At 37.2% G+C, this 23,615-nt stretch overlaps 3 protein-coding genes across 3 annotated transcripts; all 3 read right to left on the reverse strand.

Moving 5' to 3' along the window:
- Positions 1–19,392: 19,392 nt before the first annotated feature.
- On the reverse strand, positions 19,393–20,129 carry K441DRAFT_546247 (uncharacterized protein; the record flags this gene model as incomplete). The annotated part of the gene is made up of 3 exons (XM_067642848.1): positions 19,393–19,737; positions 19,787–19,945; positions 20,013–20,129. Coding segments are annotated over 3 exons (621 nt in total), but the record flags the coding sequence as incomplete, so codon positions are not given.
- A 47-nt stretch (positions 20,130–20,176) lies between these two features.
- K441DRAFT_604899 (uncharacterized protein) lies at positions 20,177–20,824 on the reverse strand (the record flags this gene model as incomplete). Its single annotated transcript, XM_067645357.1, has 1 exon — positions 20,177–20,824. The coding sequence occupies one exon, from the start codon at positions 20,822–20,824 to the stop codon at positions 20,177–20,179; it is 648 nt and encodes a 215-aa protein (XP_067507589.1).
- A 1,513-nt stretch (positions 20,825–22,337) lies between these two features.
- Positions 22,338–22,985, reverse strand: K441DRAFT_343370 (uncharacterized protein). The gene is made up of 2 exons (XM_067641276.1): positions 22,581–22,985; positions 22,338–22,534 (listed from the first exon to the last, which is right to left on the reverse strand). The coding sequence occupies exons 1-2, from the start codon at positions 22,947–22,949 to the stop codon at positions 22,397–22,399; spliced, it is 507 nt and encodes a 168-aa protein (XP_067507590.1). The 5' UTR covers positions 22,950–22,985; the 3' UTR covers positions 22,338–22,396.
- Between the last annotated feature and the right edge of the window lie 630 nt (positions 22,986–23,615).

Here is a 23,615-nt window from a genome sequence, read left to right on the forward strand (position 1 = left end):
TTGTGAGTCTAACACTATTACTAGTTATATAATTTATATATAATATAACACTATAAAAAGGAATAGGTATATTACTATTTAAGGCAAATTATAGATATAAGCTAAGAATATTGTTATTACTATAGTAAGCAAAAAAAACAAGTAGTATAGCTAAAGAAAGAATAAAGATGTTAATAAATCTTTATATAGACCTTATAGAATTAGTAAAGAAGGTATTAAAAAATAAAAAAGTATTATAACGCTAAGAGATCTAAGGGACTAGATGTCACAGTGCTGCAATGAAGTAGACTAAATAACTACGTTATAGTATAAAGAGGGGAAGAAGGTAGAAAGGGGGTATTGTATATAAATAGTAGGGCCGGCCGCTAAGTCGCTAGTGGTGGGCTAGCTAATAGTAGGAAATAGTACGAGACAGTATAAAACAGTATGCGTTAGGTCAGTGCCGTGACAGTACTCCTCTCCCCTAGATGGTTTGGTCCCTAAACCAAATAAATAACTTAAAAATAGGCAGTATACGGGGTTGTCTATTTTCTACCGCAAAGATATTAGTTCTACTCACCGCCCTTAACCGAGCTAATAGCGATTTTCTATACCGGGCATGGAAAATCCTAATTAGTTAGTTTAGTAAGTAAGGTCGGTAGAACTTTATACCACTACCTAAATTAATCCGCGTGGCGTTTCTTGGCAAGAATTTGGCTAATTAGACAACTTTAACCGCTGGTTAAAGTTTTATAACATCTTAACTACCACAAATTTTAATACGGCGGTCGACTGTAACCTTAGCGTGACTTTTCCTTATCTTATGCCCAGTCTGGGGTTTCTGGCTTCTTAGGGTGTTGCTTATAAAAGCGCTATACAGCTTATTCACAACCTTTTAGGTCATTCCTTTAGCTACTAGGTTATATTCTTATAATATTTCCATTTAATCTTATAAGTTAGGCCCTAGGGGTCTTTATTATATATATTAAGGATTTTCTTAAACTCCTATTTGTCTTCTATATTGCCGTTATTATCTCTTTTTACCACTTGTCCTTATATATTATAACGCTCTATAGTATTAATATTTACTTAGCCAGGGATCTCTTTAGTAGCCTAAAGGCGGACCTTAAATATATAAAAGGATTTGTTTACTTAGATATGGTTTAGGAGGTCTATTATAACTACCCCTTAGTATACTGCGAGTACGGGGTATAGGCCGTCCTATTTGTCGTCCTATTTCTTCTTAAGTCTGTTTATCTTTATATTTTCTAAGCTAACTATAACCATATCGCCTTTATAGAATAACGCGCTCTCATCCCTATAGGTATTAGTATTATCTTTATAGCGTTGCTGTAAAATCTAGGCTAGGGCCTTAAGCTATATTAATATCCGCTTAAAATAGTTGGCCACAGAGTTTACGCGGAAGAACTCCTTCTTTACTTATACTAATAGTGTTAGTAGGTAAGAGTCAGTAGGCTTAATTCTAAGGCGAGGGTTAAAGCTATAGTTTACAAAAAACGGGGAGATGCTTATACTCTTATTGGCTTAGTTATTTATAGTAAACTTAATAAGTAGCAGGTAGTTAACCTAGTTATCCTATATAAAGCTAACAAAAGTATAGAGGTATTTATTTACGGTAGCGTTAATAATTTTAGTTTAGCCGTCCGTTTCTAGGTACTAGGTTAAGCTTAATCGCAAGGTTATCTTAAGGCGTTTACTTAGTTATTGCTAGAAGTTGCTAACAAATTATATGCTATAATTAGAGATAATCGTACTTAGTATACCGTGGAGCTTATATACGTTATTAATAAAGCTATTAACTAGCTCCTCTATTAAGAGTCCTATTACTAAAACAAGGTGTTATATTTTAGTTAGGCGGTCTATAATAATAAGGATATATTTATATACCTTACCGTAGCGTTAGTATACCGGCAGCGTTATAATATAGTTAATTAAGATATTGGTTTACGGGCGGGTGGGTAATTTTAGTAGCTTTAGAAAACCGAGCGGGGTAGAATAGGGGTTTTTAGTACGAAAGTATAGGGTATAGTTTTTAACGAAGGTAGCTATAAACTAGGAGATTCCTAGCCACTAGTATATTTGGTTTAAGAGGTTAAGAGTTTTAACCCGGCTAGGGTAACTAGCGGGGCCGCTGCTATAAGAGCGATAGGTAACTTCTAGGCGGAGGTCTAGGGCGTTAGGGATGAAGAGATGTAACCGACTACCGGACCTTGCATATTACCCTGTTTCACCTGCGTCAGCACTACCCTTGCATGTCTCGGATATGGTTTAAATAACTCATGGGCTTCGGAGTTCGGGGTCTACTTTTATGTATTTATACCACTTGATTTCCATAGATTTACAATCAAGTCGCTCGTTCAATTCCCCACACTGCAAAGCTTATAAGAGATATTAGCAGAAGTATATCTATTTATTAATAATACTATATTCTAACTTATTGCAACGGAGTAATTTCCTAATCTTCTTTAGCTAATAGTAAGCTTTTTAATTATATAGGGCTGCCACTATATCTCTTACGAGTTTATTCTCCTAGTATTCTAGCTAAATTAACTTATCTAGTAACTTTTTGGCTATTTTAGGGTCTAGAGCGGCTATAAACTCTACGTTATTAGAGTTACGGGACTTATATAGTAATTCTTTTAAGATTATAGGGTTAACTTTTTAGGGCGGTATAATAACTTAGGCTTAGTGGCGGAGGCGTTTATTATTGGCGTCCTTAGGCCTTATTCCTAGTAGCCAGCTTAGGGCGTTAGGGAGCGTAGCTTTGCTGCTAGGTCTATATATAATTATAAAGTTAAACTATAAAAGGAACTCTGCCTACTAGACTTAGCGCTAGTTTAGCTACTTAGTAGTTATAAACATCTATAGGTTCTTATAGTCGGTAATAATTTTAAACAGCTCCTTAGTCCCTTATAGCTTAGGACGCTATTCCTCTAAAGCCTTAATAATAGCTAAGAGTTCTTTATTATAGATCTTATAGTTATACTCTAGCGCAGAGTGCTTTGCGGAGAAGAATGCAACCAGTTTTAATTTTCCGTTATTGCTGTATTAGGAAAGGACTCCGCCAGAAGCCTAATTTAATACGTCTATCTCTACCACTGTTTTCTTTATATAGTTATAGTATGCTAGTACTAGTGCTAAAGTAAAGGCTCCCTTAAGGGCCTTAAACGATTTAGCTTATTTTAGTCCCTATAGCTATCTAATATCCTTCTTTAGAAGTTTTATTATAGGTATAGTAATAGCAAAGTAGTCTTAGATAAATTATTAGTAGAAGTTCGCAAAGCCGAGAAATTATTATAGTTCTTTAATTAATATTGGGTCCTTTTATTCCTATAAGGCCTATACCTTCTTAGGGTCTATAGTTATGCTATTAGTCGAGATAATTAAGCCAAGGTATTTTGTTTTAGTAGAGTAGAACTTAAACTTATTAATATTAATCTAAAGTCCAGCATTGCCGAGTCTTTAGATAACTTTATTTATATACTTAATATACTTAGCGCGTGTTTTAAAAAAGATAAGGATGTTATTAAGGTAGGTAGTATAGTAGTTATTAAGGGCGTTATATAGAATATAGTTAATATAGTTTTAGAATATAGCGGGTGCGTTATAGAGGCCGAATAGTATAACTAGTATTTTATAGAGTCCGAACTAGGTAATAAATGCTATAAGCTACTTATAGCCCTCCGTAATCCGGATCTAGTTAAACAAAGCAATTATATTAAGTTTAGTAAAGTATTTAGCACTATAGAGTACGTTAAGTGTCTTACGGATTAGTAGTAGTAGATATTAATTCTTAATAGTAACTATGTTTAGGCCTTAGTAGTTATAGTAGATTTATATACTACCGCCGGGCTTAATAGCGAGGAGGAGTAGTATAGTAGCTGGTGAGGTTAATTTATAGATAAAACCCTTATCTAGTATCTTATTAATCCACTTCTTTATATACCTAAGTTTAGCAGATAAGAGTGGTCTATTTTTATAGTGCGGGGCCTAGTTTTTAGGGGTAATCTTAATTTTATAGTCCCATAGTTAGTAAGGGGGTAGCTTATCTACGTTTTTAGGGAGGAAGTGCTTAATATATTTACTAAACTCCTTTAGTAGGCGTTATAGAATGTCTTCGCGGGTTAATCCTAGTTTACTTTTTAGGAATTTTTTAATATTGGTATCGACTATCTTCCGACATAAAAGCTTGGGTTTAGTTTTTAGATTTATCTTAAGGAAGTTATAGAAATAGGGGGAGAGCACTTTACGGGCTTTCTTTATTATATAGTTGCCTTCTACTAGCTAGTAGAAAGACCTTTTTAATAGGTTCGGTACTTCTATTAGGCCTATAAGTAGCTCTTTAAGCAGCTGTCGGTGCTTATCTTATTTAACTAGTTCTACTAGCTCCGCTATATAGATCCTTATTACCTTTACGTCTTTTTATTTATAGAACTAGGTGAAATTAATAGTATAAGTATATTTAATATCGTTTAGGTTAGGGCGTATCTAGTTCTCTAGTACTATAGCTAGGCTAGCTTAGCTTAGTTAGCCTAGGGGGGCGGAAATAAGGCGGCGGCCCTATACGGTACGCGCGGGAGATAGGTATAAGGTTAGGCGTTACAGTGGCGCGGTTTCTATTATCCGGGTTTTAGTAGTTCTATAGCCAGTCCTTACTATAACACGAGCTATAGTATATGTATATAGTATATGGCTTAGTTCTAGGTATTAGGCTAGGCGGTTAAGGTTTAAATAGTGCCTAGGTTAGGGTTGGATTCTTAATAGTAGCGGCGCAAAACGGACCTTCTTTCTTAGTCTTAGCAGGGCTAGCTAGCCCGTCGTTTTGGTCTTAAGTATTAAGGTAGTCCAGTCTTCCACTATCTCGTTTCTTTATAGCTATATAGGCTCCCCTTTATTAGGAACGTCTTCTACTATTAGGGCTTTATATATAGTCCTAGACACTAGGCTTAGTAGTGCTAAGTATTTATATAGGGCGTCCCTATTAACGTCGGTTATCCCCTATAGGAGGTAGTACCTAAAGTAGTAGTCTAAGTTAAAGCGGATCTTAAGTTTCCTAAAGCTGGGATAGGGCTTATGCTTTTAAAGCTAGGGCATACCTAGGATAATTAGGGTAGTAGGCGAGAGTTTAATAATAAAAAAGAGCATAGCTTTAGTATAGAGGCCGATTAATATTTAGGTAGTAAAATAGTCCGTAATAAGCGAAGTTAGAATACTATCTATAAGGCGCAGTAGCCTAGATACTAGTAGCTTCTTAGTTATAATATTATACTTTCTTATAATAGACTCTGCGTTAATAAATGCTATTATAGTACTACTAGAGTCCACTAAGCTTATTATATTAATATAAACTTAGGGGTATAGGTTACGCAATAAGGAGAGTTAGGTTTAAATAAGGATTAATTTCTTATTACTATTTACTAATTTAAGATTAAGTGGTAGTTTACTAATAGAAAGGATTAATTAATCTAGTAATAGGGACCTAATTTTCTCGTCTTCCTCCTTATATAGTTTAGACCCTTAGATATAACTTAGTCTAAGGGTCTGCCTTTTAACAACTGGGGTATAGAGCTGTTTTGGCGGAGCGGTCTAGTGTCTGTCTAGCTGGCGGTGTTAATTTTAGTTTTAGTTAGGGTATAGGAAAACAATACCTTACTAACAACGTAGCTGTGTTTATATTTGCTAGCGCAAAGTCGCTAACACTAGGCGTTATTAATGGGTTAGGCTCCTATATAGGGTATAGTTTAGAGTAACTAAGCCGCAGGGTTAAAGGGGGGGGTTGTCCGCTGTGGCTATAATAGGCTTTATGGTTGCCGCGTCTATAATAGACTTTATGGTCGCCACGTCCGCGGTTATTAGTTCGCGTTATTTAATAGGGTGGTATTAGGACTAGGTTTACTGTCTTAGCAGGGTTATAGGCATTCTTTTAGTGGCTAGGTAGGCTACAGGTAAGGTATAGTCTATTATTAACGCGGCGCTTACGCTCCGTATTTAAGATTCTATTAAGGTCTATAGGTTTTTTAGTTACTACTAGGGTTAGGGTTAATATAGGGGCAGGGGCTTAGGCAGGTAGGCGGTAGTTAGCGTTCTTTTTAAGGTTAGCTTAGTATATATAGTTTACGAGGTTCTTAGCAAACATATCCATCTACTTACTTTAATCTATATAGTCGCTATTATTAATTTTATAGGCAAGTCTAAGTACCAGCTCTTCCATCTTTAGAGAGATAAACTTTTAGAGTAGGTCTACCTTTTATTTATCTGTCTTCTTAGCGCAGACTATTAGCTTATTAAGCTCTCCCTTTTAGGACTAGTAATTACGCTCGCCCTAGGGGAAATAGTTAAGCTTGTTTTTTGCGACCTAGGTTATATTAAGGACCTCATAGTAGGCAGTAAGGCCTTTAAGCATATTTTCCTTAGTAGGCCATTTCCACGCAGATATGTTGTTTAGGTTCTTATGTATAAGCTCTAAGCCCTACTTAATAAACTTATAGGCTTTATCCTTTAGCATATCTAAGATATAAAGGATTTAGGACTAAACTATATTAAAGTAGTCCTAGTCCCGGTTAAAGACTCCCTTAATCTTAATGTACTAGGTCTTAAAATTAGCTTATTATTCTAGTAGGGTGCCTTTTCCGCTAAATATTAGCGGGTCTTTAGATCTCCGTTTTTTCTGCTAGGTTACTACCATTATTATAGGGGTTAATTATTTTAAAACGGTAATAGTCTCTGCCTAGGAGTTAATAGTTCTTATCTAGAAAGCGATAAGGGCACTAAGGTTTTCGTTAGCTTTCTTATTGGCGGTGTTTGTGTTATATATACACTATAGTCCTACTTTAATGTTATTAAGGAACTCGTTAGTATAGTTAATAAAGGTAAGATAAGCTTTGCTAGGCTTAAAGGTCTTAGGGTATAGTAGGGAGCGGCGGATTATCTATGCAATATTAGGGTATATCTCTATAAAGAGGTCTATAAAAACGTTGCGGGGATTCTAGGTTTTAGCCATTTCGGCGTCGTTAGTGTTACCTATCTAGGTACTAGGTAAAAACTAAAGATCGTTCTAGAACTATGTTGGGGACGTATTAGTTTCAGTAAAGGCGCGTATAGGTCGTGATTGCTCTAGGGTAGAGGTTAATTAGCTAGGGTATAAGGAATTAGTAATCGTAATAGGGCGTAAATTAAAGATACCATAAACTGTTACAGTGCTGCAATAAAGTAGACTAAATAACTACGTTGTGGTATAAAGAGGGGAAGAAGGTGGAAAGGGGGTATTATATATAAATAGTAGGGCCGGCCGCCAAGTCGCTAGTGGTGGGCCAGCTAATAGTAGGAAATAGTACGAGATAGTATAAAACAGTATGCGTTAGGTCAGTGCCGTAATACTAAATCTTAAGGAGGGGGACAAAGTATAGCTACTATATAAAAAATTTAAGTGTTAACAACTAAGTAAAAAGTTAGACTATATTAGACTAGGACCCTTTAAAATTATATAAAGGATTTTACTGGTTATATTTAAGTTAAACCTACTAGCTAAAATAAAGATCTACCCTATAAAGTATATTATAATACTAGAGCCAGTATATAGTAATATTAAGCCACTAGTTTATAAAGCAGACATATATAGAGGATAAGAAGAAGATAAATAGTAAGTTTTAAAAATCGTTAGTTATAAGGACACTAATAATAAAATATAGTATAAGGTTAAGTAGATAGGCTATAATAAGACTACTTAGGAACCACTATAGAATTTAAAGAATGTTAAGAGAAAGGTATAGGAGTATTGGAAGAGATTAGGTTAGGTAGTATTAATAAAAAAAGAATTACTAAAGAACGAGTTACTTAAGGGGAACTTAGAAGAAGCAGTTACTAAACTACTTAGATTTATTTCCTTTTTAGTTAGAAGTGAATTTATTTTTTTATTACTAAGTTTTTATAAACCTTATTTTATAAGTTTCTACTCCTTAAAATAGACCTTTTTATAAACCTTCTTAAGACGGAGTAACTAAGTAGACGCCATAATATAGGCTTTTGGGGCCTTCTGCTCTATATTATAGAAATATTTTAACTTAATAAGGGTTTAAGACAGTTTACTATTTAGCTATATAGCAGTAGACTAAATATAAGACCCTAAGGCAAATTAGTTAAGGAACTAGATGACTATTAAGAGTAATAAGACGCGTATATTTAGTATTAGAGATAAAGCGAACGTTATAGAATAAATAAATATTCGCTTTAGTGCACTCTAAGTAAGAGGACGGTTATCGCGAGAATGGGCTTGCCAATATAATATAAATTAACCCCTTTTTTAAATAGCAAGAATATAAAAACGGTATAATCTTACTAAAAGATAATATCGCAGCAATAGTACAAGTATGACGTTGCGCCTATAAAGAAGAAGGAGCCTTAGGTATAATAAGTAACAATATTAACTAAATTAATTAGATAGATATTACACCTCTAATAAATAACTTAGAGATATTTAAAATCTTTAAAGATAAAAATAAAAAGGAGGGAGATAGTATTATAGACACTCTAAGTATAATATTATAACTACTTAAAGAAGAGTTAAAAGAAGCTAGTTAGTTAATTTAGGCATAGTCTAGAATGGCACTAGTAGAACTATATAATGAGAAATAGTAGCTAAGGTTATATAACGTTATACGTAGTGTACGCGGTATATAAGAGAGACGTATATATAATATATATAATGCGTATATTACGTATAAAGGGGATTTCTTAAAAGTATAGTTGTGTATTTAAAGGACCACAGTCCCTACCTAGATAGTTCTCTTCTTTGTAGTAAATCTTAGAATATAATTAGAGTTAATCTATTAGGTAACCACTCCACTAGTTATATTTATATTGTTAATTATTCTATACTTATATACCTAGCCTATTAATAAGTCTACCGTAGTATTTCCTACAAGGCTTTATTACAGTAGTATTACTTCTAATAGTTTCTTATTATTCTATAGTTTAGCTTTTCTACTAAGTATATCTACCCTTATATTCTTAGTTCCTTTAGTATACTAAATCTTAAAATAGTATTCTGTAAGTATCTCTACCTATTTAACCTATCTCTAATTAAGTTCTTTTATTATTAGGAACCCTATTAGGTTCTTATAATCTATTTTAACTATAAATAGTTTCTTTACGCCTTATAAGAATACTCTCTATTCCTTAAATACTATAACTATACTTAACAACTCCTTATTATAGATATTATAGTTTAACTCTAGTAGTGTTATCTTTTAACTATAGTATGCTACTAGATGCTATATATTTCTATACTTCTAATATAAAGTTTAATACTGTCAGGTGACGAAGTCACCTCGCCTATATATATTGTTCCGCACAGCCGTGTCTGGCATCAAGCCAGTCACTTGCTTACCTTTTATAGGTTTGTGTGGCTGAGTGGTACGGAGCTTATCACCTCATAAATACATCCATTTCTACAACCGTATTTAATTCTAGTTAATAAATCTTAAGGATTAGTTCCTAGGTAAATAATTCTTTAAGTTCCTTAAATAGCTTCTTTTACTTATCTTTCTATACCTATAGTTCCTCTTTCTTTATAAGCCTAGTAAATGGTTTAATATTCTTTAACTACTATACTATAAACCTCCTATAGTAGTTATAAACCCCTAAAAATAACCTTAACTATATTATATTCTTTAGTTCCTACTAACTTACAAAAGCTTTAATTTTCTTTAGGTCTATATTAATATAACTTAGTTTAATAATAAATCTAATAAAATTGGTCTTCCTTATAAAGAACTCGTATTTCTTAATTACTACTAGTATCTATTTTTCTTATAGTCTCTTTAAGACCTATTTAATGTGTTCTCTATATTCTTCCTCCGTTATTAAGTAGATAATATTATTATTAAAGTATACTATAATAAATTTATTAAGGTGTTCTCTTAATACACTATTAATTCTTTTTTAAAACGTTACTAGTGTATTTATTAACCCAAATTATATAATAATAATTCATTGCTTAACGTCCGATTTAGATCCCTATTAGGCCCACACGGACTACTTCTTATTTACATATAGGGAGAAAACTCTATTTAAGAAAAATAAGAAAACCCCGTAATCCATCTCCCCGCCTTTTAGGACTCGCCTACTTAACGCCTACGAGTTGCCTGTAGTGCTCTACTACCTTACTATTTAACCTCCTTAGGAACCACTACTGCCGTAACAAGCTTACGGACGCGCTAGTATTATAAACTTTTACTCTACTACTATAGAGTTACTAGGGGGCACCTACTGCTCGCCCCCTTGCCTTTTATTACCATTTCCCTTGCAACCCAGAACTAATTTAGCACATTTTAACTAATAAGCCACTAGGTAACCGCCTTAAGGCCTTTTTATATTAAGAGTAGTGTATTATAGTTCTCTATGCCAGCTACTAAAAGCATTATTTCTTAATTAGTGCGTAAGGGGCATAGTAGTATTACGTGTTTTGGTGTCTGTCTTAGCCAGCTATATTTATATCTCGGGCTACCTACTAGGACACCCACCTAGTAAAGCTAATCTTTTAGTCCTATTATTCCAATTCTTAAAAGTGTTGCTATTATATTTTCTACCTTTATTAGGCCTTCTTAGAGCCCTTAGGTATTTACCTCCTATAGCGTTAACTATACTATAGCTTAGGTTCGTCTTACCTAAGTCAGCCTTTATACCTTTAACTCCTATTTACCTTTCTAGCGTTAGTCTAACCAGTATTATATTACGGTAGATAGTTTCCTAGCGTTCTTATATATTCTACTTTAACTCCTTTTTCTATCTTACTATTATCTTTACTAACCTCTTACGCGTCTCCCTTTTTTCTCTATATAGGCCTAGGCCCTAAAGTAATACTATTCTTCTTCTACTTTCTTTACCTGTTTCTCTAATATCTCTTCCCTACTTTAGGGTTATTAGTTTGTTCTCCTATGGGGCACCCTAGGGTCCCTCCATAGTTTACTTAGGCGTGTCTTAATATACTTTATAATATTAGAGTTATATTTATTTTATATTCTTTATATTATAGCGGCTTTAATATATAACTATAGGGGGGGAATATTAGATTCCTTCTTAAGCAGTACTATGGCCGTTCGCTTATACCCACCTATAATACTCTAAAGGCAGGCTATTTGGACCTTTTAAAGTAGTTTAAGGAGTAATTTTAGGGGGCCCTTTTTAGTTTCTCTAATGGCCTAAATATTAGATCTATATGTTATAGTTAGCCGGACAACTGCTATATATAATAGGCGTAACCTCTAAAAGCATAGACCCTATATAAAATTAATAATCTTAGATAAAGCGATAAACTATACTTAGCCTTTATAGGCCGCTTATGCCGTATATACGCTCCACCAGAGCTTACTGTCTACCTATACTCCTAGTACCCTTAGGCCCTAAACTAGTTAACCCCTAAAACCTTAGATGCGAATTATATACTAGAGATCTGCAGATTAGTTACGTTTTCTTATAAAATGGATTAGCTGGTATTTCTTTAGTAAGAATTGGACTCTATAACGTCTTACCTATTCTATATAAGTGTTATAAGCTTTCTCTAGTATTCTGCAATTNTNTNCGGCTGTTNGCCCGTATATAATTAGGTTTATATTATTAACAAAGCCTATCCCCTAGGTCGCCCCTTCCTTAAAAGAGTTAAGTAGGTTGCTTATAAAGAAAAGGAAGAGTATAGGCAAGAGGGGTAATCCTTATAGTATTTCTGTTATAACTGCAATAGAGGGGCTTTAGTATCCGCTAAAGACTAGTAATATTTCTTTCTGGCCTATAAACCCTTAGATAAATTATATAATCTATTCTAAGAAGCCCTTTGCCCTAAGGATATATAGGAGACGCTTATAGGGTATATTGTTGTAGGCACTACTAATATCTAGGCTAAGTATTAATACTATAAAGTCCTTTCGTATCGCCTATGCAGATTTAATGGTGGTAGCGAGTAGCGTAAGTGCTAATAGTATTAAGCGGTTCTTTCTTGCCCCTATTTAGCTTTATAGTAGTAGGGCATATTCCTTTACCGTATTTGCTATATATTCCACTATTACCCTTTCTAAGATCTTACTAAGGGTGTTTTCTAAGGTAATAGGGCGGTAGCTTTTTGGGATTAAGTAATCTACTTTACCTTTTTTTTATAGGACAACCGTTATTATAGATCTTCTAAGTCGCAGGTAGTAGCCTATAGTAAAGTATACTCTAGCTATATCTATAAGCCAAGGTGCTATAAGTAGCCTACAGGTTTTTAGGGCCTTATTTAGAATCCCATCTAGTCCTAGTACTATATTATTTAAAAGGCGGCTAATAGTTCTAGCCATTTCCTCTATTATTATATCGCTGTTAACCCATAGGCGAGTTACTAGTGTTTTACCCGTAATATTACTAAGGTCTACTAAAGCCGGTTAGGGGAAGAACCTTTTTATAAGGATCTTTGCCTTCTTATTATTATTGTTTATAGCCTATAATTCTCCTGCTCTTCGTAGGGGTAGTAGGTATAAGTCTTTTACTAGGCGCCCTGCCTTTTTCTTTACCTATTTTGCTATAGCCTAAAGGCCCTTATTATAGGGGAGGCTCGGGTTAAAAGTATACTTATTTATAAACCGTCTCCAGTTATTCCTTGCTTCTTTTTTTAGGGTATTCTTTAGCTGGTTTCTTATATCTTTATATCGTCTCTTATTTTTAGGGTTGTAGCTACTTATATATTTCCTTCTTGCTTATTATTAGCTAGTAACTAGAACTACGCATTATATAGACTATACGTGTTGCGTATAGGGGCCCAGTTTTAAGATTAGGTAGTGCTCTTTTAGCCTATTTTTAATCGCTGCCTAGATCCTTTCTAGTCTTTAGTTGATTTCCTTAGGGGTAGCTAATAAGCCTCGCTCGTTTAGTATTAGGTGGATTTCTTCTAGGTCTTAGAGTTATTATTTAACTATATTAAGGAAACTGTTTATCTTAAGCTTCCTTATTACGTATCTTTTTCTATTTAGTTGCGCTTTAGTATTTAGGTCTAGCTATATCTAAATAGGGATATAGTTTAGGGTAAGTGCCTATTCTTCTTTGGGGTTATACCTTTTAAGTCTCTAATATAGGCCTTCGTCTATAAATATAAGGTTAATTATACTTTTAGCGGTGCCTTATTGCCATATAATTACTCCTAGGGGGGTAGCTAGCTTAAGGCCCTAGATATTTATAGCTCTTAGTAGGCACTCTAACTATTAATCTACAGTAATATAGATACCCTCCTACCGCGGGAAGTAGAGGTTTATATCTCCTAATAGGATAGACTCTATACCTTTGGTTTCTAGTAAGCTTATTACTAATATAATATTCTCTATTTATAGGACCCCTTTAACCCTAGGGTTATATATATTAATAATTTATACCAGTCCCCTATATGTTTAGATTATTATAACTATAATATCTAGGTTAACTGCCTGCTATAACTATAAGAATAGGCTAATAGCCTTACTAATTATAAAGTATACGCGTATAGCTGCTTTTAGTTTGTATAGGAGCTGGAATTCTTAAGGGCAGTATATTAATTATATAAAGGTATTATAATACGGCTCTTATATAGTAAGAATATAGTATTTCTCTAGGTCTAGACTGTCTAGTAGGGGCCTTATAAGGCGGTAGTTTGTATTGCTATAGTTATACTATATAATAGATAGGTAGCGGACCCCCAGCGAGGGTTTTTTAACTCTCCTTTATTCCTTACTTCTTCTATTTCTACTTTCTTTAGAATATTTAGAGCTTCTATCTCTTGTATCTATACCCTAGTTACTACTTATTTTATATAGAGCTTTCTATTCCCATATCTTATGTTCCTATTAGCGCTTCTATATCTAAATCTATTATTATTACCGGTTCTTCCCCTATTCTTACTAGTTGGCTATATACCCTTTATAGGTTAGCTGCGAATGTTATATTTACCGCATTAAGTCTAATTCTTAATTGTCCTGGTCTTAAGCCTGCTATTACTGTCTATAGGGGTCTTCCTACGGGGCGTCCTCTCCCTTATATCCCCTATAACCCTTATATCCCTAATTAGTCTAGTAATATCGCGCGACGTCGCTTCTAGCCCGTTAAGGCTTAGGATAGCTAGCCTAGCCCTTTAGTATTAAAGGTAGGAAACGCTAGGAAGGCACCTACGTCCCCCTAGCTTATCGCCTATTATTTCTATTTATATAACCTAGCGTATAGTTATTCCCGCAGCTATTAAGCTCTTACCTTCCGTCTTTTGTATTTAATACAGTTTTCTCTCTCCTACGCCTTATATATGCTTTAGTGGCAGTTTATATATTTTATTTAGTTTTAATTTAAGTAATATCTTATATTATAGGGGCCTATATAGTAGCCGCAGCATACCTATACTGCGTATATAGATTAGGTGTGTCCCTATTATATATAGCGATAGCATTATTTTAGGCGTAGTCTATAGTTATAGAGCCTTATATTATATATAAGGCCATTTATAATTATTCCTTTTTAAATAAGGAGTTTTTATATTTTTAGTATATATATACTAATAATAAGGGAGCCATACATTCGGCTGGTGTCTCCCTAGCGAGTCTCTAGCAACCCTTATATCCTCTTATTATTTTTATTATATACTTAGTTTGCATTTTCCTATTAAAGCCATTAGATTTAGGTAATTTTAAGTCCTAGTATAAGGCGTTCCGTTTATCTTACTATCTCCTATATAATTACTATATTATCTACTTAGTGTCCCTTTTCTACCCTAAGGCTTATAGGAACCACTAGGACTTTAACTAGGTAATTCTTACGGAGTACTTTTATACCAATATATTCTCCTAGCCTATCCCCTACCCTTACAGCTCGTTCCTTTACCTATTAGTCCTTTAGGGTAACTCTAATATCTCCGCTTTTAAGGTATTAGACTATAATAGCGTTATAAACCTCTTTATGTATCTCTATAAGGACTTCTATTTCTAATTATCCCTTAAACCCCTCTACTTATTCTATATTTAGTTATATTATAATTATATACCCAGTTATTAACTTAAGGGGGGTGGGTTCCCTATGCTGTAAAAGCGCAGCTATGGCGGCCTAGGTACGGTTCGCCAGTAAAGGGGAGTTATACTTATTTTTAATTTTACTTAGCCGTTAGAGGATTTAATTAAGGGTTTGCTAGAGGGGCGCCTAAGGTTCACTAGACTAGCGGAGCCATTTTACTAGCTATATTAGTTCGTTATAGCTAATAGTTACTCCCCTATAATTCTAGATACTAAATATATCTAATAGGCTTTATATTTTATTAGATACCTTTCTAATAGAGGTATTTCCGCTTTATAGTGTGGTATTCGCCCATCTTTGTTATGGAGGGCTATTGCTAGGCGTAGTTCTAGCGGTCGCGCACAAGTGCAAGCCACCGTCGTTTGACGTGTGCCTCCCCTGCGATGCATGCATCTTAGGGGGATTCTCTAAGTGTTTTTCAGGGTTCTTTTGGTTGGTTTTAGTCTTTTTAGGCCGGGTGCAGCAAGAGCTCCTTAAAGAAAATATTTATATTTCTATAAGGTAATTATAACCCAAATTATATAACTAATAGTTTATATAGTCCTTCCTTTAACCTAAGAGCTGCCTTCTATTTATTACCTTTCTTAATTCTAATTTAATAGTATGCCCATCTTAGATTAATCTTTATAAAGATTTACGCATTACCTATTTAATCTTAAATTTCGCTAATTAAGGGTAAAGGATACCTATCCTTCCTAGTAATGCTATTTAACTGTCTATAATTAATATATAGTCTAAGTTTTCCGTTCTTCTTTAGTACGAATAATACTAAATATCCTACTAATAACTATAATAGTTTAATATATCCCTTTTATAAGTTTTTCTAAATAAACTCTTTAAGTGTTTTTAACTCCTCTTAAGTAAGCTTATAGATTAGAAAGAACCTTAAATTTATTTCTAGTTTTAACTCTATCTTATAATCCTATACTATATAATCTACTAGCTTTTTACTTTCTAGGCTCTATAGTTTCTTACTATACTTATAGTATCTCTTTAGTATATAACTTAAACCTCGCTTAGTCTCTTTATATATCGCTCTAACTTAGTACTATACTATCTTAGTCTACTATCGCATTTTACAGCGTTAAGTATCTTAAATATTAACCTAGCCTATAATCCAATTAATCTTTAAATTATATTTCTGTAACTAAGGCATTCCTAATACTACTGTATAATTACAGCACCTGTCGTACCAACCGCGTGCTTACGCGTTCGGTACGCCGAGTACGCGTTTACGCGTTTGGTGCACCAACCACCCGCTTACGCGTCTAGTGCACTTCTAAAGCACTGACTAATCAGGGGGGAGGCGCATTAGTATATAGACCACGTAGTCTGCTTTATACAATTGACAGTCACCATCCAAACAAGCATACGATACTACATGTATTTCGTGCCCGTGGATACGACTCACTCGTGCTATTAAGTTAGTACGAATAACTACCTTATCCTGTCCTAATAGTAGGATATTAAAAGATATCTTAATTTATCTTTTTTTAATAGTTATTTAAATAGGTCCTGTTTTAAGATTAATAATCCCTCCTCTATAGGTTATTAAATCTCCTAAAATTATAACTAATAGGTAAAGTTACTTGTGCAGGCCTTAGCTACCCCTAAGAGCTCCTAGGCGATGCAGCCAGTAAGGGGCCAAAAGATCCCTTACAATATTACCATCTGCCGTTCTGCTATATTCTGCCACACCTGCAATATTCTACCATATTTGGCATATTACCGCGATATTGCCGCGATATACTATATATTGCCATCTGCCGTTCTGCTATATTCTACCATATTCTACCACACCTGTAATATTCTGCCATATTCTGCCACACCTATAATATTCTGCTATATTCGGCATATTGCCGTAATATACCGTATATTGCTATTTACGGTTCTACTCTACCGTTAGCTTGCCTACTACTAGCGCCTTAACGGCTAGCCCTATATATTTATTTATATTAGTCCTAGCTATCCCTTTTCCTTCTCCTTAGCTTAGTATCTTTATAAGATAGCAATCTACAAGCTTTACCTTAGAGGCATTTATATAAGCCGTTATAGATTCCGCCTAAACCCTATAAGACTCTACCTATTAAACCTCTATAATATATGCAGCTCCCTACTGCGAAGCAGCCCCCGCAGTATGACGGAGATATAGGATTTGCGAAGCAAATCCATACCTACTAGTATCCCTTATAATAATGCTTATAATTAATATAGGGGGTACGAGTTCGTTTGCTATTTAATAGGTTATATTAACGCAATATTATATTAGGGCGCGAAAAGGCTATATTCTATCTAAATCTAGGGGTATAACTCTTATAGAGAACAAGACGTTGTGTAAAGAAGAGAAAAGAATAACAAGAAAATCTTATAATTAAATAGTCAGGGGTCTTAGTGATCGATGCGTGCGCACGTGCGCACGCGGTCTTCAACGGACTTCGGTAGAATTCGATTGATCTTAACAGAACTTGGCAGAAGTCGTTCAAGCTGGCAGAATTCGGCAGAATTTGGTCAAAGCGTCGGAATTCGTCTGTCGAGTGTTTTACCGAGACATTCCTACTGTAACTGGGCTAGTCCCGTTACAGGAACGCCGTATGGTTCTACGAGGTGTTGTAGGCTTCGCGAAGAAGGTGTGGAAGGAACTACCAATGCAGAACAATCTTTTTGTATACTATCAATATAATTGAAAAATCTGTGTGAGAGTCCATGCATACGAGAGCTCTGCTCAAGAGCTGGCTCGCCCGGGTGGCTGGCTCGACCGGGTGGCTAAAACGTTATGTCAAATAAACAGCACGTAGGGGTAAATGATCAATTTGATTTCATTGGGTGTAGATAGCTTTCCAAAGTGGTGATGGCCGATTGGGTTAAGGAGCCAAGCCCAAGTCCGGGCAGTAGCCAAGTTCGGGGGGTAACCAAGTTCAGGGAGTAGGTAGCCAGTTCTTAAGGTCCGAGCTTCCCCTTAGGATGTAAGAAAATCCGCAAAACCCGCCTATGTAACCCATGGATCGGGTTTGGTAAACTAGAGAAAGCCTTGAATTAAGTAAGGAGCCGAGTTCGGGGGGTAGCCGAGCTTTCCTTTAGGAGCCTGGTGGAACACATTCTTTCCAAATCCATGGTCCGAGTTTGGCATAAACTAGAGAAAGTCCTTATTAGCGGTTTTGAGAAGATGCTGATTTTTGCGATTAAAGTAAACCTCTGAACTGGCGTTCGAATGGGAAAAGATTCTGCCTTCGATGTAAACCGGTAGTTATATCGGGCCAATGTGGCCAACAGTCAGCTCTTAGCGAGTGTTCAGCGAACTTTGACCACTTCGCGTCCAATCGGGTCGCTTCCTGAGCGCCAAGCCAAAGTTTGATTCGCATATCAGCAGCGCGCTGTCAGTGTAGCTGATTGCTGGACACACTGTCACAATCGGGCCAAGTATGCTGGTATAGCCTAATAGTTCTTACCCCTTTGAAATGAGATTCAAATATCGAAAGCGGCGAACTTGAAACACAGATCTTCATACGAACACCAAAATCCTTATGATTCGCGAGCCTGTGAATCAAACAAAGTACGTCCTGGGCATAACGGTCGTACTCATCAAGACCATCAATAAAGCAGCAAATATAGACAGATACGGCAGTCTGATCCAGGATGCCTAGCAAAATATTCCAAAGAATGGCTTCCGGCCATTCGAACTCATGGCAAGGAACGTTTATGTGAAGAGAATCCCATTGCTCTGGGAGAGCGATTGGGATTATGTCCGGAAAATCCCCGAATACTCTCAATATTATCATCTTGAGAAGGCCGATGATCGATCCCCGCGAACCCCCTTTATCAAGAAAAATGGACGTGCCCACCATTGGACAATATTCTAGTGCTCTACTCATTCGCAAATGCTCAACGATGTGGTTCATCAAGGTTGGTTTTCCAAAACCGGACTTTCCAGAAATCCGGAGAATCCCCGTGTCTTGCTGAAGCCAATCCAAGAACCGGACGTCTTTCAAAATCCATGAGCAGGAGCTGTCCCGATCCCAACGAATATTTTCACGACCAAGTCTCGAGTCTCCTGATCGCAGAGAGCCTAGAATTGCTATGGGTATCAGCAAGAACTGACCAAGTCTGGGGCATGGAACAAACCGTCCCGTTTCTTCCTTTTCAACTCAACGGCTCTGCTGATTGACTTGAAAATAGAGTGCACTATACTCTCGAAGTATATTGAGTCCGCAGCTGTGAATTTACATAGGTATACATGATTTTCTGTAAAGTCAGACACTGTTATTGCAAAATAACTATAGAAAACGCACCTGGAATACCAAATATCGTTGCATTCAGGCCTTCCAAGTGAGCAGAGCACTCCGGAACGAGCTATAGTAGCGTCAGCAGCACGTGGGCTGGCACTGTGAACAATGTACTCACGATCCCTTCATGGTTTGTCGGTTGCTCCTCAAAGATGGATAGGAGAGTCATAGTTGTGGAGATTGCAGCAAATGACTTGCTCTGACGTTCGAGCGCATTCTGATCTTGATGAATCCACAAATTATCTTGGGACTGCTTGAAGAAAATATTTGCAATATTAGTCACCACCTGAGAAATGGTAGCGGTAAAGCTGCCACGGTGAGGAGTGCCGAAGAATATAACTTCAACAGTGCAAGAATAAATCCTTCCCAAGGTTGAACCCTGCCCACTGTACTCTTTTGACCGTATTAAGGCCTTCAAAGGTTAGCCGTTCCATCAATTTGTACTCTTTGAGGCTAATCACCTGCTTAACTACTAGCCCACCTAAACTGTGGCATACAAATAGAAGTGGCCTTTCTCTTTCAATTCCCGTTCGCCTTGTGGTTTCCAGATCTTTGAGAAGTGTTTCGGCCAGTAATGACAGGCCGTCCGAAGCTGAGTATGAGGTAGAGTCATAACCCCACTATTTCATTCATCGAAACATCAGATCTGGAGCTAAGTTTCACTTAAAGTAAGGGATTGCAACGTACCGTCATGATCCTAGCGCAATGGTCAATCCTATCCGAGAGCAAATCTCTTGGCCAGCAAATTCCACCTTGGGTCCAATTTTTAATGGAACCTCCTTTAAGGCCATGAACAAAAACAATGCTGTCCAGATAAGATTTCACAGCAATATACGGGATACGTAGCAAACTCACTCTGCATCTACTGTTTCATCTCCCTCCACAAGAACACGGACTCCAGTATCTAGCGCTTTATTCTCGATCTTCAGGCATCTTAACATGTGTTCTAGTGGGGAAACCACATCACTGTAAATAGCCCATTGAAGTCTCGCCTGGAGTAACCCATCGTTTCTTCGTGCCCATTTGAGACACCTTTGGACAATTTGTTGATACGTCGGTCCAAGAGGAGGCATTCTGCTGGACAGCCGTTGAGCAGCGATCAAGTCACTCATATCCTCTCGTTCTCTAAGCCACCGGAACGGCGTCAAGTATGCGAGCTCAAGGAGAGCTACACCAAGTCTGAATATGGTCATGTTGCTGATGGATATCTGGTCATTCCCATCATTCTCTTCCACTGCATTCTCAACAAATTGACTTTTTTCCGCATCACACAGTCTTGATTTTACTTCGAGGTGGAGAGTCTCAAGCGCGTCATCCGAAGACAAATCCGGTGCGTTGAAGAAGCACACATCCTGAATTCCCCATTCGCTATCCAGCCAGGGCGTTGAATGATACTGAAGTACGGCAATCGCTAGTCGACGAGCAACTCCAAGCTGGAACTCAACACTTACATTTTGTGAAGAACTTCGTAATACATCTTCAAGGGATACACTCCTCATCTTTGTGGAACGATCACAGCTCTTGTCAGGGTTGTTTTGGATAATGCGAATAAGCGAGCATAAAATATCCTTTATCCAATAGAAAATGCATAAAATATCACAATCGATAAGGATAAAAGTGCCCTATGCGGGGCTTTTCTACCCCAACCAAGCAGAATTTGGCAGAATTCGGTGGACTTAGCAGAATTTGGTAGAATTTGGCAGATATTCATAAAGCTTTGCGTATAGAGGCTTTGCATGAAGCTTTGCACAAGGCTTTACACAAGGCTTTGCACGAGGCTCTGTATAAAGCTTTGCATGAAGCTCTACACGAAGCTCTGCGGAGGCTCTGCACAAAGCTCTGCACAAAGCTTTTATATAGAGCCTCCGTAGTAGAGCCGTCGTATGCAGAACCGTCGTACGCAGAGCCATCGTGCAGAGCTTTTGTATACAGGGCTTCGTGCAGAGCCTCCGTCGCAGAGCTTCGTGCAGAGCTTCGCGCAAAGCTTCGTGCAGAGCTTCGCGCAGAGCTTCGCGCAGAGCTTCTGCAGAGCTTTGCGCAGAGCTTTGTGCAGAGCTTTCCGCAGAGCTTTGTGCAGAGCTTCCACAGAGCTTTGTGCAGAGCTTCGTGCGGAGCCTCTGTATACAAAGCTTCCATGCGTAAAGCCAGATGTAGAGCTATATATAGAGCCACCTACTAATATTTAAAAGAAAAGGATAATATAACTTTATTTACTAGGTTTAAATTAGTTATTTTTATATAATAATAAAGAAGAAGGCGACTGAAAGATTATTTGGGGTATGCCAAGACTTATCGCGATAAAATGCAATGGATATCCTTATCGCGATAAGGATATCCATTCCGTCTTATCGCGATAAGATTTATCCAAAACAACCCTGGCTCTTGTAGACTGCCACTTTGGTGATGTAGTCGATCGCCTCAGGCCCAGCTCCCATGTCCACTGAAGAGCGGTCGAGCTCCATCTTCCATGAATAGTTCACCTGTGCCTTTGAATTTATACTCTTTTCTAAGCATGTCATGCTTGTAGCCTCCGTCGAACACAACTTCTCCTTAGGGAAAGTCATGTGTGGAATGCTCATAAGCCGTGGTACCGATAATAGTTCGAACTTCTCTCTCCTATGTGCTTTGAGGTTTTTGAACTGGGCGATAGGTTTGGATATATTTGATCGGATTGGACGCTGCCCTCGAGGTTTATAGAGGCCTTTGCCAGGATGTGAGGCATGGCTGGTGGTAATAGAGCCGCACAACGAATTAACAGATGGCGATAACCTAGAAATATCATTGCCTGGTACAATAGCTTGAAAATAGGCCCATGTTGGCAACTTATCGACTCCGGAAGTTTCATGGGTCACTTTGGATAACATGATGAAACTCAGGCGGGCAAACTCTCCTCTCACTTCAGCATCTAAAGCGATCTTTGCAACATGCGACTTTTGATGGACTGGGGAAAATCTTTCGTACAGATCTGCGTGTACTTTAATGGCTGCACGGCGAATCGTGTCAAACCTTGCTAGCAAAATGATGTTTGTCTCAGTCGGTTTAGGGCAATTTAGATCTTCAGGTTGCTCCTGTTAAAGTGCTGCTTGCAAAGCGGAGAGCTGGTTGTTGTGGTGCATCAAACTCGACACACTCTTTTCACAAATGCTTTTGCTGAAATCGATATCCACGATATGTCGTCGATCCCCAGGAATCTCATTCAACTGTTCGCCCTGAACACAGTTAGGTAACATCCCAGTGGCCAAATTAGTAACTAACCTTTGACACATGAGCGGACGACCGCTTAACTTTTACAAGATCTTCCTGCATGTTGATCAAAAGTTGGCCGCATTCATTGCTCTTGCGCCCTAAGAACTGAATGCTCCGGCTGTTGAGATTTCCCTCAGACCAAAGGCTGCTGCCCAAATCCATCAATATGGTTCCTTCATCTCCATCCAACTGCATCAAGAATCGACAAGTTTCCTTAAATGCGAGACTTTGAACATCCAACTCTAAACCAATCCAGTGGATTTCCCTCGAGAGGTGCCGCAGGGTATGGAGATTTTCGGTAATCTCCACCAAGGTTTTCAGTATCATCTTGATACTTGTCGCGATCGCGACCTCAGACCTTCTAGGTCTATTCATCATAGGTGTATGTTAGAAGAATTTGGAATATTAAAAATGTTCTTATCTCTTGACTATGTGCAGGACTTTAAAGAGCTATCAACAAGGCTGCAGTGCGGGCAGACCCCGCGCCTGAAAACGCCTTGTTCAAAATTGCCAACGCATACTTCACTTTTCATACCCACCAATACATTACTCCAAAACCCTGGTTTTGAAGGCAATAGCCCTTTCACGCCTTAAATGCCTCCATTAGCAGGGCGGGGCGTGCTGTCGTGCGAACTCGATCATCATGTCCAACCCGAAGGTCCGTCACGATATGCTTTATCCAAATTTGCAAAACCAACTCGAAACTATAATCAGGATAGATATCATCGCTCACGATTCAAAACTACTTCTACCTGTTTGCTTTTGGTATATCCCCGCCCTGTGGCGCTAACATCTATCGCCAATTGAGCGAAGGCTACTCTAACAGGTGTAAACTCTCTCAAATGGTACGATTATTAGCTCACGCTGCCGACCATGAGCCGAGATTGTGGCACCTCGAATCCCATGTTGGAGAACACACTACGTGTTACTCATGATAGCGAAGAAGCCATCCGTGGCTGGCGGGAAACTGTACCGATCGAGGGGGGACCGGATGATGGTGGGATCTTTACACGATACTTTGATCTGTGTGCTGGCCTATACCAG

This window comes from Cenococcum geophilum (genome assembly GCF_001692895.1).
Source record: "Cenococcum geophilum 1.58 unplaced genomic scaffold K441scaffold_8, whole genome shotgun sequence".
Classification (NCBI taxonomy): Eukaryota; Fungi; Ascomycota; class Dothideomycetes; order Gloniales; family Gloniaceae; genus Cenococcum; species Cenococcum geophilum.